A 17,457-nucleotide genomic window follows, 5' to 3' on the forward strand; every position below is an offset into this window, starting at 1 on the left:
AAATAGCAGGGTGTTCAAATACTTATTTTCCTCACTGTAAAAGTCAAAATGTTTAAAACAAAATATCAAATAACACCAAAGTCTGGAAAAGGACATTTACTGTGACATTTACTGTAGAATTGAAGTCTGTGGCAGCCATATTTGTAGGTCATGGTGTTTGCTAGGAAATTTCTCCAGCCAACTGAGATCTGGCAGTTTAAATTTGAAAATCAAATGTAAAAAAAATAAATGTAAAAACACAGTTAAAGGAATTTTGTTAAAAGTAATAAAAATGTTCATGTTAATATTACCTGAATGCATTATAATTAGGGAAATAAATTAAAACAGCTGTGAAGGAGCTAATCCCATTAGTGTTATCTTATTTTTCTTACTTAATGGTTTACTCAAACCTTTTCCCAAGGCAGTTATTATTCATTGGGTAACTTGGGCATTATAAAAGGACGCCTTGAATTCCTAACATGTTTAGAGCCCCAATCTATACTTATAAATTATAAGGACTTCTCATCTCTCTGAAATGATTAGCTTCTGAGGGGCTCTGAACATAACCTATTGCTAAATTGCACCATAAATTCTGCGATTTGAGATTCAAGGTAAGCAATCAACGTGCATATTTTGCCAGCATTTTTAAATAGTTACTTAATAAAAAAAACAACTGAATAACTTATTTTCCCTCTATTTTAAGTTAGCATTTGAATAACTGTTGTTTTTTGTCTGTTTAGGACTTTTGTTCTTGCCAAACAATAAAGGGAAGGAAAATGAACTCGAGCATATCCATATATACAACTCTTTTAACTCTGGAACCACTGGATATATCATCATCTTATATTATGCCAGTGTTCATTCTTGGAGCCCTTACATATTGTGCCATTTTGTTTTTTAATATGACATTACTGCTAACAATTGCTTTAAACCAAAAACTTCATAAGCCTATGCATATACTGTTATTTAACATGCCAGTCAATGACATTATAGGTGCATCTGCATTTTTTCCTCAGGTGATCTCTAGTATACTGTCACAGAATAGATCAATCACTTATATTTCATGTTATGTGCAAACCTTTCTGACACACTTATATGGGGCCGGAGCACTTCTTATTCTATCTGCTATGGCTTATGACAGATATATAGCTATTTGTCATCCACTAAAATATAACACCTGGATGTCCCCAAATAACTTGTTAAAGATAATAATTGCAATATGGACCCTAGATTTTACATTGATTGGCATTCTACTGGCACTGAGTTACCGTCAAGAGATTTGTAACACAAAAATAGTCGACACCTTCTGTAATAATCCAAGCTTGATGAAGTTAATTTGTGGGGACATAAGTTTGAATAACTACTATGGATTGCTTATTATAATTTTTTTACAAGGACTGTCACTGCTTATAGTGATATTCACATACACCCAAATTCTTATCACATGTATCTTTAAAAGACAATTTGATGTAAAAAGCAAAGCACTTCAGACATGCGGTACCCACCTAGTTGTTTTCTTATGTGTAGAGTGCAATGCTTTTTTTGCCTTAATTGCACACAGATTTGTAAATGTATCCCAGGACTTGAGGAGAGCCTTTGGTGTATCTGTAATGATATTTCCTCCTTTTCTTAATCCTCTAGTTTATGGATTGAAAACAAAGGAAATTCGACAGAAAGTTACTGTTATCTTCAAGAGAAAGATCTTTCAGTCATAACAAAAGAATGTTTAATGCTTATTTATTTCTTATACTGCAGTGCAATATTTGTTTAATGCAAAAATGCACTATTATTTGATATGTACTTTATATCTACTATCAAGGTGTCAAGGAAAAAATTTAATACCAAAAACTATTGTTTTTTTTTTCTAAAATAAAACCCAATAAAACAAAATCATTCCATCAGATTGTTAACAATTTGTCTTGTTATTACATTAAAACAGAATAATGATTTATTTTTATTTTTTTTACATAGCATAAACATTCTACTACTGTACTGTTTGGAAAGCATTGACTTGGTTTCCTCAACCATTCATTGGAAGGGGTTGGTGAAAATTAGCCAGGTTCTTAATGATTGAATGATTGATATTATTTCATAATGAAGCTTTGTTTCTGCCTTTTTGTAGCTCATCTCCTACTATAACACTATTTTCTATCTGTAATTTTTCATCTGTAATTTGTTACACTTTTTATGGTACTGGTTTGCTGAATAAAAAGTGGTTAAAATCACCTGTGCATTTAAAATCCACCTATGAATATGCTCTAATAAAATGAAAGACTACAACCTGAATTTTAGCATTCAGATTGAGTATGAAGATGTCAGACCAGGACTTTTATGTAGAAGAATAACTGAATAATCTTACTGATGCTCTGTGAAAATCCTGATATTTTTAACCTGTAGATATTGTTCACAGTTTAATCACTATATTAAATACATGACAGTTGGTGCAAAGCTGCATTAATTCATATTACCAATAAAACTCTCAAATTTTGAAGATCCTGCCTGAAGGGCAAACAACACAATTATGAATATAAAATCTAGGCCCCAAGCAGAAGTTATATTACAACTAGCTGTGTAAGGATGCATTATCAAATTATATATGAATGGCTTGCAAATTGCGATGTGGTGATCTAATGACATGGCTGCAAGAACAAATAAAACACACTTCCTGCATACAAATATAGCAAAAGACCTTGCAGGACACATGATGGGTATTAAACCAGATTAGTTTGGGCTGCAATATCCACCAACAAAAATAGTTTGATGAAAATATGAGTAATTTGACTTAAGAGTCTCTCACTTTATTTGGTCCCTTTCTAATTTACATCCTATTTGTAACCTTTATCTTCTACACTCATGGAGGATACAGGATTTATTATTCAAATTTTTATTTAGGTTACACATTTTTAAACCTCCAAATTTATTACACTGCATAAAAATGGGAAACTTATTGAAATACTCTACAGTGCACATTACTAAAAAGCTTTATAGAGGGTGATTTAAAAAAAATTTAATCGTAGCTAAAATTTAGATAAAACAATGTTTTAAACCATGGATTAATTGTAATTGTGGTTGAGGTGACAATGTTTTGCATTCCTAAAATCTAAATTAGTAAGTAAAATAAATTGCAATTTATTTTATTTATTTAATAATTTACATGCAATATGGGGTCAACCTTGGTATCTGAGAAGAATGCTAAGGATGGAGCTGCAAGGCAGAAGTAAAAGAGGAAGGCCAAGGATGAGCTTTATGAATGTGAGGGAAGACATACAGGTAGTTGGTTTGATGTAGATGGACAGATGTAGAGGACAGAGTGGCATGGAGATGGATGATCCACTGTGGTGACCCCTAACGTGAGCAGCCGAAAGTGTGACTAACTTCAGGGCTCACGGCACGCACTTCTGGTTGTGCCGCATGCATTTCCGGGTTCTTGCCCCTGAGACTCTTGCCACCCTGCCTGCTCTGGATTCTTTTCCCGGATCCTGATCCTGTTCCAAATTCTGTTCTGGATCCTGATCCTGATCCTCTTCCTGATACTGTTCTGGATCCTGATCCTGACCCCTGTTCTGTTCTGCTCTGCTCTGCTTCATCTCTAGACTGTTTTTCATTTTATATTTCTGCTCTGCCCTTCATTGTTCTGTTTGTTTTATTACCTTTCTGCTGGCTCCCAATAACTTTAAGTTATTTGTTAGTTCTTTTTTTCACCATACTCTGTTTGCATCCTGCATTTGGATCCTCCCTTTCAGTCCCAACTACCTGCTTCCTGACAGAAAGAAGAAGTTGTTTGAGACAACCTTGGCATTATTAAAAATTCATGCTGCCATCATGCATACAATGCGATCAATTCCAGGTGTCGACAGTAAAAATAATATGTATTGCATTCACAGTATTAAATATTTTGAAAGTACTGTTTTGAGAGTACTGTTTTACTATCATGCTTTTGTTAAACTGTAGGTTGTAATCGGTACAAAAGCTTACTGTATTCATAATTGTCAGCAATGCACTCTTCAATCTACAGAGCATTTTAATACAATGAAAATGCAATTTTACTCCCCTCTCCTTAACAAGTTAGGTATTTTTGCATGCTTTGTAGGCTTGGGCTTTGTAGGCAAAGGGAACCTTGGCTTAAGCAGTTGCATTAAACCAAGAAGAAAATCCTGCAGAAACAGCTGATCTATATTTTATGTTAATTAGAGACATTTCATTGATGACAGCTGAATGATTGCATTTAAACATGACATGAAATGCGATTATGCATATAAAGACTAAAATTGGTTGTGCATCAGCAGGTTATTGTATTGTATCGATTTGATCTGAAAATGTTTACTGTAAGTTTTATGTTTGTCCACAGTTTTGACACAAATCTCACAAAAAAGGAAAATCACAATAAATAAAATAAAATCACAGTACATTAAAGTTTTGCTTTTTGCAAACAAATTAATTAAAAGTTTTTGCATAGTCATATACAATTTAGGTCATAATTATTTGAATTCACCTTTGTGTTTTTTGATAATGGCAAAAAATGCTTTTCTGATGTCCTTTGTTTTCATTCCATATATAATTGGATTAATAACTGGAAGGAGTGTGAAAGTCAATATACCACATATTTTTTGCACATTAGATGGTATGTTCTGGAAACGATATAAAAGTATATTAATACTAGAAACTATTTCAAACAGAAAAAAGGTAATTATCTGTGCTAAGCATGTGTTTACAGCTTTCATTCTAGCATCAGTTTGTGTGTGGGGAAGACATGCTTTAAGAATTTTTATATAAGAGAATAACTGAACAGTCACACTTATCCCTTGCATAAATCCAGTTATAGCTAATCCATAGATATTGTTAACAGTGAAATCACCACCACATGAGAGTTGGAGCAAGGATACATTATCACAATATATATTAAAAATAAAAGTCCTGCATTTTGAAAATCTTGCCTGAAGGGAAAATAAAACAACAATCAAGGCTATGTCAAGTCCCCAAACCAGAGCTATGACACAACCAACTGTGTGGGGACTCATAATAGAGTTATATCTGAGTGGCTTGCATATTGCTATATAACGATCAAATGACATGGCTGCCAGGTTAAAAACTACACTACCTCCATACAAATGAAGCAGAAAGGCCTGTAGGACACAAGTCGGGTAATAGACTGTATTTGTTTGGGTAACAATATCCAGAAGTAGCCTTGGGAGAGCACATGTGATCCCAATAAGGTCTGCCAAAGGAAGACTGAAAAAAAATGAAAAACATTGGTTTATGAAGGCTTTGCTGGGTGATAATTAATGCTAAAATTGTCACATTGCAGAACACTGCAAAAAAATAGCACAAAGATCCAGTGATGAAAACAGGATAAACCGCTTCTGGTGAGACATCAAGTCTGGCTATTTGGAGGTTATAAGTGAATGTTGTATTTAAGAATTGAAGTGCCATTTGAAACCTGTGCAATAAATAAATAGAGGGAAAAAGGTTACTGATAGGTTCATTTCCATTAATCATTTTTGTAACAGCAATTTTACAGTACTGATTATATTTCTTTATCTTATGTTAACTATACACATCAAAATATTGTATTCTGACAATACAATACACTTACCTTAAAAAATATGACAGTTTTAACAATTAGATCAAGAGGAGCATGGAATGGGACATTTATATGCAGTTGCATCTCCCAAAGATTATGTATCTGATGCATATTTCACTTAAGGATATCAGGAACTTTTAATTAAAACTTGCTGAGATAAGCTATGATTCCCCCAGATGTGTAGGTGTATAGATTGCATTAACGTTGTTATGGCCATTAATATTGTTAACACCATAAAGCACATTGGAAACTGCTTAAAATCTACAGCAATATTTGCAATAAACTTTTAAAATAATTATTCAGCAGCCAAATTGAGTATCGATAATCGATAATGCCACAAAATGATTGATAAAATATGTTGCAGTAGCTGATGTGAATGTACATTTAGCACAGTAACATGGGGAGTTACATGTACTATGAGTGAGGCATATTTTAAAGAAGATGAGGAAATTATGACAACTTGGTGCAGCTATTGCAGATTTTTTTAGAACCTTTTTTAGAATCCTAAGTTGACCTGATACACATATCTGACTAAACATTTTGCACACACTAAACTACACTACAGTAAAGAAGCTAGATGTTTGATATATTAGATATACAAAATAAACAATTATATATAATAATATAATACAAATACAGTAATGTAATATATTTATATATATATATATATATATATATATATATATATATATATATATATATATATATATATATATCCATCCATCCATCCATCCATCTTCTCCCGCTTATCCGATGCCGGGTCGCGGGGGCAGCAGTCTAAGCAAAGATGCCCAGACTTCCCTCTCCCTAGACACTTCTTCCAGCTCTTCCGGGGGGACACCAAGGCGTTCCCAGGCCAGCCGGGAGACATAGTCTTTCCAGCGTGTCCTAGGTCTTCCCCGGGGTCTCCTCCCAGTGGGACGCGCCCGGAACACCTTCCCAGGAAGGCGTCCAGGAGGCATCCAGAACAGATGCCCGAGCCACCTCAGCTGACCCCTCTCGATGTGGAGGAGCAGCGGATCTACTCCGAGCTCCTCCCGAGTGACTAAGCTTCTCACCCTATCTCTAAGGGATCGCCCAGCCACCCTGCGGAGGAAGCACATTTCGGCCGCCTGTATCCGGGATCTTGTCCTTTCGGTCATGACCCAGAGCTCATGACCATAGGTGAGAGTAGGAACGTAGATTGACCGGTAAATCGAAAATCGAAATATATATGTATACAGCGAGGAAAATAAGTATTTGAACACCCTGCTATTTTGCAAGTTCTCCAGCTTAGAAATCATGGAGCGGTCTGAAAATGTCATCGTAGGTGCATGTCCACTGTGAGAGACATAATCTAAAAAAAAAAAAAATCCAGAAATCAAAAGTATTTGAACACCTGTCTATCAGCTAGAATTCTGACCCTCAAAGACCTGTTAGTCTGCCTTTACAATGTCCACCTCCACTACATTTATTATCCTAAATTAGATGCACCTGTTTGAGGTCGTTAGCTGCATAAAGACACCTGTCCACCCCATACAATCAGTAAGAATCCAACTACTAACATGGCCAAGACCAAAGGAGCTGTCCAAAGACACTAGAGACAAAATTGTACACCTCCACAAGGCTGGAAAGGGCTACAGGGAAATTGCCAAGCAGCTTGGTGAAAAAAGGTCCACTGTTGGAGCAATCATTAGAAAATGGAAGAAGCTAAACATGACTGTTAATCTCCCTCGGACTGGGGCTCCATGCAAGATCTCACCTTGTGGGATCTCAATGATCCTAAGGAAGGTGAGAAATCAGCCCAGAACTACAAAGGAGGAGCTGGTCAATGACCGGAAAAAAGCTTTAGGTTACTTAGGTAACACCGCTTCTCTGATAACAGGAGTGAGGTATCTCACCACACATCAATCACACCACATCAATCACCCGCATCAATCACACCACGTCTGTCGGCTGACAGACCAATCACGACAGTGATGCGGGAGTCCCGCCTCCCTCTATACACCGCTGCCGGCGGTCCCTGCCTCATTCTCACATATCTCTTCTCCGTGCACTGCAAGAAGGGAAGTGTGGTGAGATACCTCACTCCTGTTATCAAAGAACCGGGGTTACGTAAGTAACCTAAAGTTCTCTTTCAAACATTCGTTCGGTATCTCACTATGGGATATAGACAACTCCCGTATTGCAGATATGCTGTCCGAAGCAGGTGTCAACCAACTTAGTGATGTGATAAAAAACCCCTCTCACTGAAGAGAGAGAGAGAGAGAGAAAAGACAAACAATCGATACACGATGTTACCATATCCGTTGTCATGAAATATATATACACATACATATACGCACATACAAAATGTATACATATACGTATTACACACTCAGGACGGAATGAGCCAGCGAAGACTCCGTGCCATCCAGCCTATAAAAACGGACAAAAGTGTGCGGCGAAGCCCAGCATGCTGCCACACAGATGTCCTGAATCGAAACACCCACGAAGCGGCCAAGCCTCAGTCCCTCCGGAGGGTTAAGACCCACGCTATTATAACTCATTATAATAGCCTCCACAAGCCAATGGGACAGGCGCTGCCGGGAAACGGGACTTCCCTCACGGGAACCAGCCCATGAAACAAACAGCTGAGTACTCCGTCTCAAACCCTTCGTCCTGTCAACATAGTGACGTAACGCACGGACAGGACACAGACAGTGAAGCCGCTCCTCCTCCGCTGAGGAAAAAGGAGGCGGGTGAAAGGCCATTAAATCCACCTGTCTGCGGACGAAAGCTGACTCGCTCACCTTAGTGACAAAAGCCGGATTAGTCTTGAGATCCACTCGCGAGAAATCCAAAGCAAAACGCATACAGGAGTTATGAACAGACAAAGCATGAAGTTCACTAACATGCTTCGCGGTAGAAAGAGCCAATAACAAAGCAACCTTAAGCGACAGGAGCTTTAAATCAATACTCCCTATCGGCTCAAAAGGAGACTGAGAGAGCGCGCTCAGGACCACGGACAGATCCCATGGCGGAACCAGCGGCTTTGAGAACGTGCTCAGGCGCTGCGCCCCCTTCATAAACCTGCACACGAGCGGGTGATGACCGATAGTATTACCGTCAATCCCTACGTGGCATGCAGAAACGGCGGCGAGATAAACCTTAACGGTTGAAAAAGCCCTGCCCTTATCCAAAAGTTCCTGCAAAAAGCACAACACATCTGCCACAGAACAGTAAAAAGGGACGATACGTCTCTGAGCACACCATAGCTCAAACACATTCCATTTCCTATCATATGCAGAGCGCGTCAAAGCTGCTCTCGCATTCTGAATCGTCTCAATCACCCTCGGAGGCAAACCAGCAACACTAAGATTTATCCTCTCACGGGCCAGGCCCAGAGAGCCACTCTGTCTGGTGTCGGGTGAAAAATCTCCCTACGCGCTTGTGAGAGGAGATCCCTGCGCAATGGGAGAGGCCAGGGTCGATCGTGCAGGAGTTGGAATATCTCCGTCAGCCACACTTTCCCTGGCCAGTTCGAAGCGATCCTTCTCTTACTCTTTGTAAAGTCGGCAGGATCAGACTCAGTGGAGGAAACGCGTGAAGCAGAACGTTTGGCCACAGGTGGGCTAACGCATCCACACCCATAGGTGCACCGTTTCTCGCCAGAGAAAAGAACAGAGGGCAATGAGTGTTTTAGTGCGAGGCGAAGAGATCTACGGTGGCCCGGCCGAATCTCTCCCATAACAGGTTCACCACCTGAGGATGAAGAGACCACTCCCCGTACAGGGGATTTCCCCTGGACAAGAGATCCGCCCCCGCATTCAGCACTCCCGGCACATGAGTCGCTCGCAGCGACAGGAAATGCTCCATGCCCCACACCATGAGATCTCGCGCCAGACGGTGAAGCCGAGGAGAGCGCGTTCTGCCCTGGCGATTTATGTATGCCACCGCCGTCGTGTTGTCTGATCTGACCAATACGTGGTGACTCCGAAGAAACTGCACGAAATGTTTAAAAGCTAGAAACACCGTTAACAGCTCCAGAAAGTTTATGTGCGCGCACCGAAGCGAAACGGGCCATTTCCCCTTCGCCATCCTGCCTTCGCACACCGCACCCCAACCTGCGAGTGACGCATCTGTCGTCACTACTTTTCTCAGGGAAAAAGCCCCCAGCGGGGTTCCCGACTCGAGAAAATCGCGATTTCTCCAGTGATGGAGAGCGCGTAAGCACAGTGATGTCACCATCACCTTGCGATTGAGGTGGCGCTTCGGACATAAGCGCTGCGCCATAACCCAGCACTGAAACTCTCTCATTCGCAGCAGTCCCAGCGGTATGACAGACACTGACGAAGCCATCAGCCCCAGCAGGCGTAAACAGAGTCTGAATGGAACTGTCCTTCCTCTCTGAAAAAGAGAGAGACAACTGCGAATCGACCTGATGCGCTCTTCTGATGGAAAAGCCTGATACAGGTCCGAGTTCAATCTGAGACCCAGGTATATTATTTCCTGTGCGGGCACCAAGCAGCTCTTTGTCTCGTTTATTCTGAAACCTAAGCCAGTCAGGTGAGACAGAAGCACACTCGTATCCACCTCCGCTTGCTGCCGTGACAGAGCGCAGAGGAGGAGATCGTCCAAATACGCTGACACTCTTAAACCCGTCGTTCTCAACGAAGACAGTGCAGCTTTGACACATTTGGTAAAGATCCACGGAGCTAGAGCTAGCCCGAACGGAACCGCCAAATATTCGTAGGCTGTGCCCTGATAGGCAAAGCGTAGGAATCTCCTGTGTGCCTGATAAATGCTTATGTGGTAATACGCGTCCTTCAGATCCACTGACGTAAACCAGTCTCTGGGACGAATAACACTGTACAAAGCTTTCGATGTGAGCATCTTGAACTTGTACTTTCTGAGGTGTTTGTTGAGGTTCCGTAAATCCAGAATGGGATGGAGACACACCCCCCCCCCCCCCCTTTCTTGGGAACGACAAAGTACCGGGAATAAAAGCCGAGCTGGCTGTCTTCTCGCGGCACCGATCGAATTACCCCTTTGCTCAGTAAGGAGGTTATTTCGTCCTCCAAAACCTGAGCAGATTCGCCCTCTGCTGTCGACCAAATCACGCCACTGAAAAGCGGTGGTCTCACGGCAAACTGCAGGCGATATCCCCGCTGTATTGTGGAATACACCCAATGATGAGCGGACCACTGTGGCTCTCGCATACAGACGGCGCGGTGGCACCATCTGGCGGCGGAGCCGGGGGTTGCAACTCTCATTCGGGTTCTTTTATTGTGTGTGTGTGGATTTTTTCACTTTTCCCTTTTTTACACACATCTGTGCCCTCGGCCCACTGCCTGGATGCCCAGAACAAATCTTTAATATTTTTGAACGAACATGGAACATTCTGCTGTCTCTCTTGCATAACCCCGCGGGTGGAGAGGGGAGAAGCAACTTTCCGGGCACTAAGGGGGAACTGGTGCCGACACTCCAAACGGAGAAAACTCGTTCGTCAAACACAGTCTTTGAAACGCTCCCCAACGCATCTTTGCTGGAGGGGGAGGACAAGACTCCTGAGATGAGTCGAGGGGTGCTACAGAAACTCCGAGAGTGCTGCCACCTCTCTTTTGACCCAAAATCAGACCACAGGTTAGGTCGCCGGCTTTTCTTCCCTCCCTGAGGGTCCGCTGGGCGATGCCTAGCAGCCGCCGCTGCAAAAGAGGTCTTGTTCCTGGGCTGGGGCTGTTTTTGGCGAGCCTCCCCGCGCATTGACTGCTGGGGTGGGGGTTGCCTAGGGGCCCCGAAACCAGGCTGTCTCTTCCTAAGATATATGAACGTGCGGGTTGGGGAGGGCGAGCAGGAGGCTTCCTTGGGAGGCATGCTTCGAACACTTCACCGTCCTTCTTGCGAAGGTCGCATTGCTGGCGCATATTCGCCACCGCAGCCCCGAAAAGGGCTTTCGGCTTTATCGGGGCATCAAGGAACTCCACCTTCTCCCTCTCCGATAAGCCTGTCAACCCCAACCACAGGGCTCTCTCGCCTACCACAGCAAGGCCCATGATGTGGCCGCAGCTCTGGACCGCTCCTCTAGAAGAGCGTAGGTTAAGATCCGCAATGATGCAGATTTCTTCCCACAAGGCTGAATCTGGTGACCCAGCACTCGGGGTTAGCGAGCACGGTTTGAGCGTGCTGAACTCCTAAACACACGATGCACAGGGGATGAGAGACTTTTGCAGAGATCGTAGACCCGCATGCACAGGGTCGGATTGAACTTTCCCCGCCGTGCACCCGGATGAACTCGCAGTCGCCATAACGGAGGTGCAATCACCGGACAAAAAGAAAAAGGAAACAACGAGATCACCACGACGTGCTTCTGGAAACGGGTCTCGAACGATATTCAAATACTCGCTTGACGCGATGTGAAAAAAAATAAACAGCAGAAGGGAATATCCGCTTTGACAGTGGATAATCCCACAAAGAAGCAGCCGCGCTCGGAGATGTACCTTAACGGCCAGTCTATGAACAGTTAAGCGACCGCCCCCAGAGGATCTGCTGAGGATAGCTTCCTAAAAGGATCTTCACAGGGAAGAGAACGAGAATGAGGCAGGGACCCCCGGCAGCGGTGTATATAGGGAGGCGGGACTCCCGCATCACTGTCGTGATTGGTCTGTCAGCCGACAGACGTGGTGTGATTGATGCTTCCAGGGTTGGTCACGCCCGAGGCGATTCCCATAGTGAGATACCGAACGAATGTTTGAAAGAGAACTGGGACCACCATTTCCAAGGTTACTGTTGATAATACAATAAGACGTCATGGTTTGAAATCATGCATGGCACACATGCCCAGGGACGTCTTAAGTTTGCCAATGACCATTTGGATGATCCAGAGGAGTCATGGAAGAAAGTCATGTGGTCAGATGAGACCAAAATAGAACTTTTGGGTCATAATTCCACTAAACGTGTTTGGAGGAAGAAGAATGATGAGTACCATCCCAAGAACACCATCCCTACTGTGAAGCATGGGGGTGGTAGCATCATGCTTTGGGGAGTTTTTCTGCACATGGGACAGGGCGACTGCACTGTATTAAGGAGAGGATGACCAGGGCCATGTATTGCGAGATTTGGGGGAACAACCTCTTTCCTTCAGTTAGAGCATTGAAGATGGGTCGAGGCTGGGTCTTCCAACATGACAATGACCCGAAGCACACAGCCAGGATAACCAGGGAGAGGCTCTGTAAGAAGCATATCAAGGTTCTGGCGTGGCCTAGCCAGTCTCCAGACCTAAACCCAATAGATAATCTTTGGAGGGAACTCAAACTCCATGTTTCTCAGTGACAGGCCAGAAACATGACTGATCTAGAGAAGATCTGTGTGGAGGAGTGGGCCAAAATCCCTCCTGCAGTGTGTGCAAACCTGGTGAAAAACTACAGGAAACGTTTGACCTCCGTAATTGAAAACAAAGCCACTGTACCAAATATTAACATTGACTTTCTCAGGTGTTCAAATACTTATTTGCAGCTGTATTATACAAATAAATAGTTAAAAAATCATACATTGTGATTTCTGGATTTTTTTTTTAGATTATGTCTCTCACAGTGGACATGCACCTACGATGACAATTTCAGACCCCTCCATGATTTCTAAGTGGGAGAACTTGCAAAATAGCAGGGTGTTCAAATACTTATTTTCCTCACTGTAAAAGTCAAAATGTTTGCAACAAAATATCAAATAACACCAAAGTCTGGAAAAGGACATTGACTGTGACATTTACTGTAGAATTGGAGTCTGTGGCAGCCATATTTGTAGGTCATGGTGTTTGCTAGGAAATTTCTCCAGCCAGCTGAGATCTGGCAGTTTAAATTTGAAAATCAGATGTAAAAAAAAAATAAAATGTAAAAACACAGTTAAAGAAATTTTGTTAAAAGTAATAAAAATGTTCATGTTAATATTACCTGAATGCATTATAATTAGGGAAATAAATTAAAACAGCTGTGAAGGAGCTAATCCCATTAGTGTTATCTTATTTTTCTTACTTAATGGTTTACTCAAACCTTTTCCCAAGGCAGTTATTATTCATTGGGTAACTTGGGCAATTATAAAAGGACGCCTTGAATTCCTAACATGTTTAGAGCCCCAATCTATACTTATAAATTATAAGGACTTCTCATGTTCTGAAATGATTAGCTTCTGAGGGGCTCTGAACATAACCTATTGCTAAATTGTACCATAAATTCTGCGATTTGAGATTCAAGGTAAGCAATCAACGTGCATATTTTGCCAGCATTTTTAAATAGTTACTTAATAAAAAAAACAACTGAATAACTTATTTTCCCTCTATTTTAAGTTAGCATTTGAATAACTGTTGTTTTTTGTCTGTTTAGGACTTTTGTTCTTGCCAAACAATAAAGGGAAGGAAAATGAACTCGAGCATATCCATATATACAACTCTTCTAACTCTGGAACCACTGGATATATCATCATCTTATATTATGCCAGTGTTCATTCTTGGAGCCCTTACATATTGTGCCATTTTGTTTTTTAATATGACATTACTGCTAACAATTGCTTTAAACCAAAAACTTCATAAGCCTATGCATATACTGTTATTTAACATGCCAGTCAATGACATTATAGGTGCATCTGCATTTTTTCCTCAGGTGATCTCTAGTATACTGTCACAGAATAGATCAATCACTTATATTTCATGTTATGTGCAAACCTTTCTGACACACTTATATGGGGCCGGAGCACTTCTTATTCTATCTGCTATGGCTTATGACAGATATATAGCTATTTGTCATCCACTAAAATATAACACCTGGATGTCCCCAAATAACTTGTTAAAGATAATAATTGCAATATGGACCCTAGATTTTACATTGATTGGCATTCTACTGGCACTGAGTTACCGTCAAGAGATTTGTAACACAAAAATAGTCGACACCTTCTGTAATAATCCAAGCTTGATGAAGTTAATTTGTGGGGACATAAGTTTGAATAACTACTATGGATTGCTTATTATAATTTTTTTACAAGGACTGTCACTGCTAATAGTGATATTCACATACACCCAAATTCTTATCACATGTATCTTTAAAAGACAATTTGATGTAAAAAGCAAAGCACTTCAGACATGCGGTACCCACCTAGTTGTTTTCTTATGTGTAGAGTGCAATGCTTTTTTTGCCTTAATTGCACACAGATTTGTAAATGTATCCCAGGACTTGAGGAGAGCCTTTGGTGTATCTGTAATGATATTTCCTCCTTTTCTTAATCCTCTAGTTTATGGATTGAAAACAAAGGAAATTCGACAGAAAGTTACTGTTATCTTCAAGAGAAAGATCTTTCAGTCATAACAAAAGAATGTTTAATGCTTATTTATTTCTTATACTGCAGTGCAATATTTGTTTAATGCAAAAATGCACTATTATTTGATATGTACTTTATATCTACTATCAAGGTGTCAAGGAAAAAATTTAATACCAAAAACTATTGTTTTTTTTTTCTAAAATAAAACCCAATAAAACAAAATCATTCCATCAGATTGTTAACAATTTGTCTTGTTATTACATTAAAACAGAATAATGATTTATTTTTATTTTTTTTACATAGCATAAACATTCTACTACTGTACTGTTTGGAAAGCATTGACTTGGTTTCCTCAACCATTCATTGGAAGGGGTTGGTGAAAATTAGCCAGGTTCTTAATGATTGAATGATTGATATTATTTCATAATGAAGCTTTGTTTCTGCCTTTTTGTAGCTCATCTCCTACTATAACACTATTTTCTATCTGTAATTTTTCATCTGTAATTTGTTACACTTTTTATGGTACTGGTTTGCTGAATAAAAAGTGGTTAAAATCACCTGTGCATTTAAAATCCACCTATGAATATGCTCTAATAAAATGAAAGACTACAACCTGAATTTTAGCATTCAGATTGAGTATGAAGATGTCAGACCAGGACTTTTATGTAGAAGAATAACTGAATAATCTTACTGATGCTCTGTGAAAATCCTGTTATTTTTAACCTGTAGATATTGTTCACAGTTTAATCACTATATTAAATACATGACAGTTGGTGCAAAGCTGCATTAATTCATATTACCAATAAAACTCTCAAATTTTGAAGATCCTGCCTGAAGGGCAAACAACACAATTATGAATATAAAATCTAGGCCCCAAGCAGAAGTTATATTACAACTAGCTGTGTAAGGATGCATTATCAAATTATATATGAATGGCTTGCAAATTGCGATGTGGTGATCTAATGACATGGCTGCAAGAACAAATAAAACACACTTCCTGCATACAAATATAGCAAAAGACCTTGCAGGACACATGATGGGTATTAAACCAGATTAGTTTGGGCTGCAATATCCACCAACAAAAATAGTTTGATGAAAATATGAGTAATTTGACTTAAGAGTCTCTCACTTTATTTGGTCCCTTTCTAATTTACATCCTATTTGTAACCTTTATCTTCTACACTCATGGAGGATACAGGATTTATTATTCAAATTTTTATTTAGGTTACACATTTTTAAACCTCCAAATTTATTACACTGCATAAAAATGGGAAACTTATTGAAATACTCTACAGTGCACATTACTAAAAAGCTTTATAGAGGGTGATTTAAAAAAAATTTAATCGTAGCTAAAATTTAGATAAAACAATGTTTTAAACCATGGATTAATTGTAATTGTGGTTGAGGTGACAATGTTTTGCATTCCTAAAATCTAAATTAGTAAGTAAAATAAATTGCAATTTATTTTATTTATTTAATAATTTACATGCAATATGGGGTCAACCTTGGTATCTGAGAAGAATGCTAAGGATGGAGCTGCAAGGCAGAAGTAAAAGAGGAAGGCCAAGGATGAGCTTTATGAATGTGAGGGAAGACATACAGGTAGTTGGTTTGATGTAGATGGACAGATGTAGAGGACAGAGTGGCATGGAGATGGATGATCCACTGTGGTGACCCCTAACGTGAGCAGCCGAAAGTGTGACTAACTTCAGGGCTCACGGCACGCACTTCTGGTTGTGCCGCATGCATTTCCGGGTTCTTGCCCCTGAGACTCTTGCCACCCTGCCTGCTCTGGATTCTTTTCCCGGATCCTGATCCTGTTCCAAATTCTGTTCTGGATCCTGATCCTGATCCTCTTCCTGATACTGTTCTGGATCCTGATCCTGACCCCTGTTCTGTTCTGCTCTGCTCTGCTTCATCTCTAGACTGTTTTATATTTTCTGCTCTGCCCTTCATTGTTCTGTTTGTTTTATTACCTTTCTGCTGGCTCTCAATAACTTTGAGTTATTTGTTAGTTCTTTTTTTCACCATACTCTGTTTGCATCCTGCATTTGGATCCTCCCTTCCAGTCCCAACTACCTGCTTCCTGACAGAAAGAAGAAGTTGTTTGAGACAACCTTGGCATTATTAAAAATTCATACTGCCATCATGCATACAATGCGATCAATTCCAGGTGTCTACAGTGAAAATAATATGTATTGCATTCACAGTATTAAATGTTTTGAAAGTACTGTTTTGAGAGTACTGTTTTACTATCATGCTTTTGTTAAACTGTAGGTTGTAATCGGTACAAAAGCTTACTGTATTCATAATTGTCAGCAATGCACTCTTCAATCTACAGAGCATTTTAATACAATGAAAATGCAATTTTACTCCCCTCTCCTTAACAAGTTAGGTATTTTTGCATGCTTTGTAGGCTTGGGCTTTGTAGGCCAAGGGAACCTTGGCTTAAGCAGTTGCATTAAACCAAGAAGAAAATCCTGCAGAAACAGCTGATCTATATTTTATGTTAATTAGAGACATTTCATTGATGACAGCTGAATGATTGCATTTAAACATAACATGAAATGCGATTATGCATATAAAGACTAAAATTGGTTGTGCATCAGCAGGTTATTGTATTGTATCGATTT

At 40.2% G+C, this 17,457-nt stretch overlaps 2 protein-coding genes and 1 pseudogene across 3 annotated transcripts; 2 read left to right on the forward strand and 1 right to left on the reverse strand.

Moving 5' to 3' along the window:
* Positions 1 to 755: 755 nt before the first annotated feature.
* LOC310730554 (olfactory receptor 52H1-like) lies at positions 756 to 1,694 on the forward strand (the record flags this gene model as incomplete). The annotated part of the gene is made up of 1 exon (XM_083549573.1): positions 756 to 1,694. The coding sequence occupies one exon, from the start codon at positions 756 to 758 to the stop codon at positions 1,692 to 1,694; it is 939 nt and encodes a 312-aa protein (XP_083405699.1).
* Positions 1,695 to 4,457: 2,763 nt separating this feature from the next.
* On the reverse strand, positions 4,458 to 5,409 carry LOC310730555 (olfactory receptor 52J3-like; annotated as a pseudogene). Its single transcript has one exon. The product of its transcript is annotated as an olfactory receptor 52J3-like (transcript).
* Positions 5,410 to 13,932: 8,523 nt separating this feature from the next.
* LOC310730556 (olfactory receptor 52H1-like) lies at positions 13,933 to 14,871 on the forward strand (the record flags this gene model as incomplete). The annotated part of the gene is made up of 1 exon (XM_083549574.1): positions 13,933 to 14,871. One exon carries the CDS (start codon positions 13,933 to 13,935, stop codon positions 14,869 to 14,871), a length of 939 nt encoding a protein of 312 aa, XP_083405700.1.
* Between the last annotated feature and the right edge of the window lie 2,586 nt (positions 14,872 to 17,457).

This window comes from Silurus aristotelis (assembly GCF_946808225.1).
Source record: "Silurus aristotelis genome assembly, chromosome: 8".
NCBI classification, from domain to species: Eukaryota; Metazoa; Chordata; class Actinopteri; order Siluriformes; family Siluridae; genus Silurus; species Silurus aristotelis.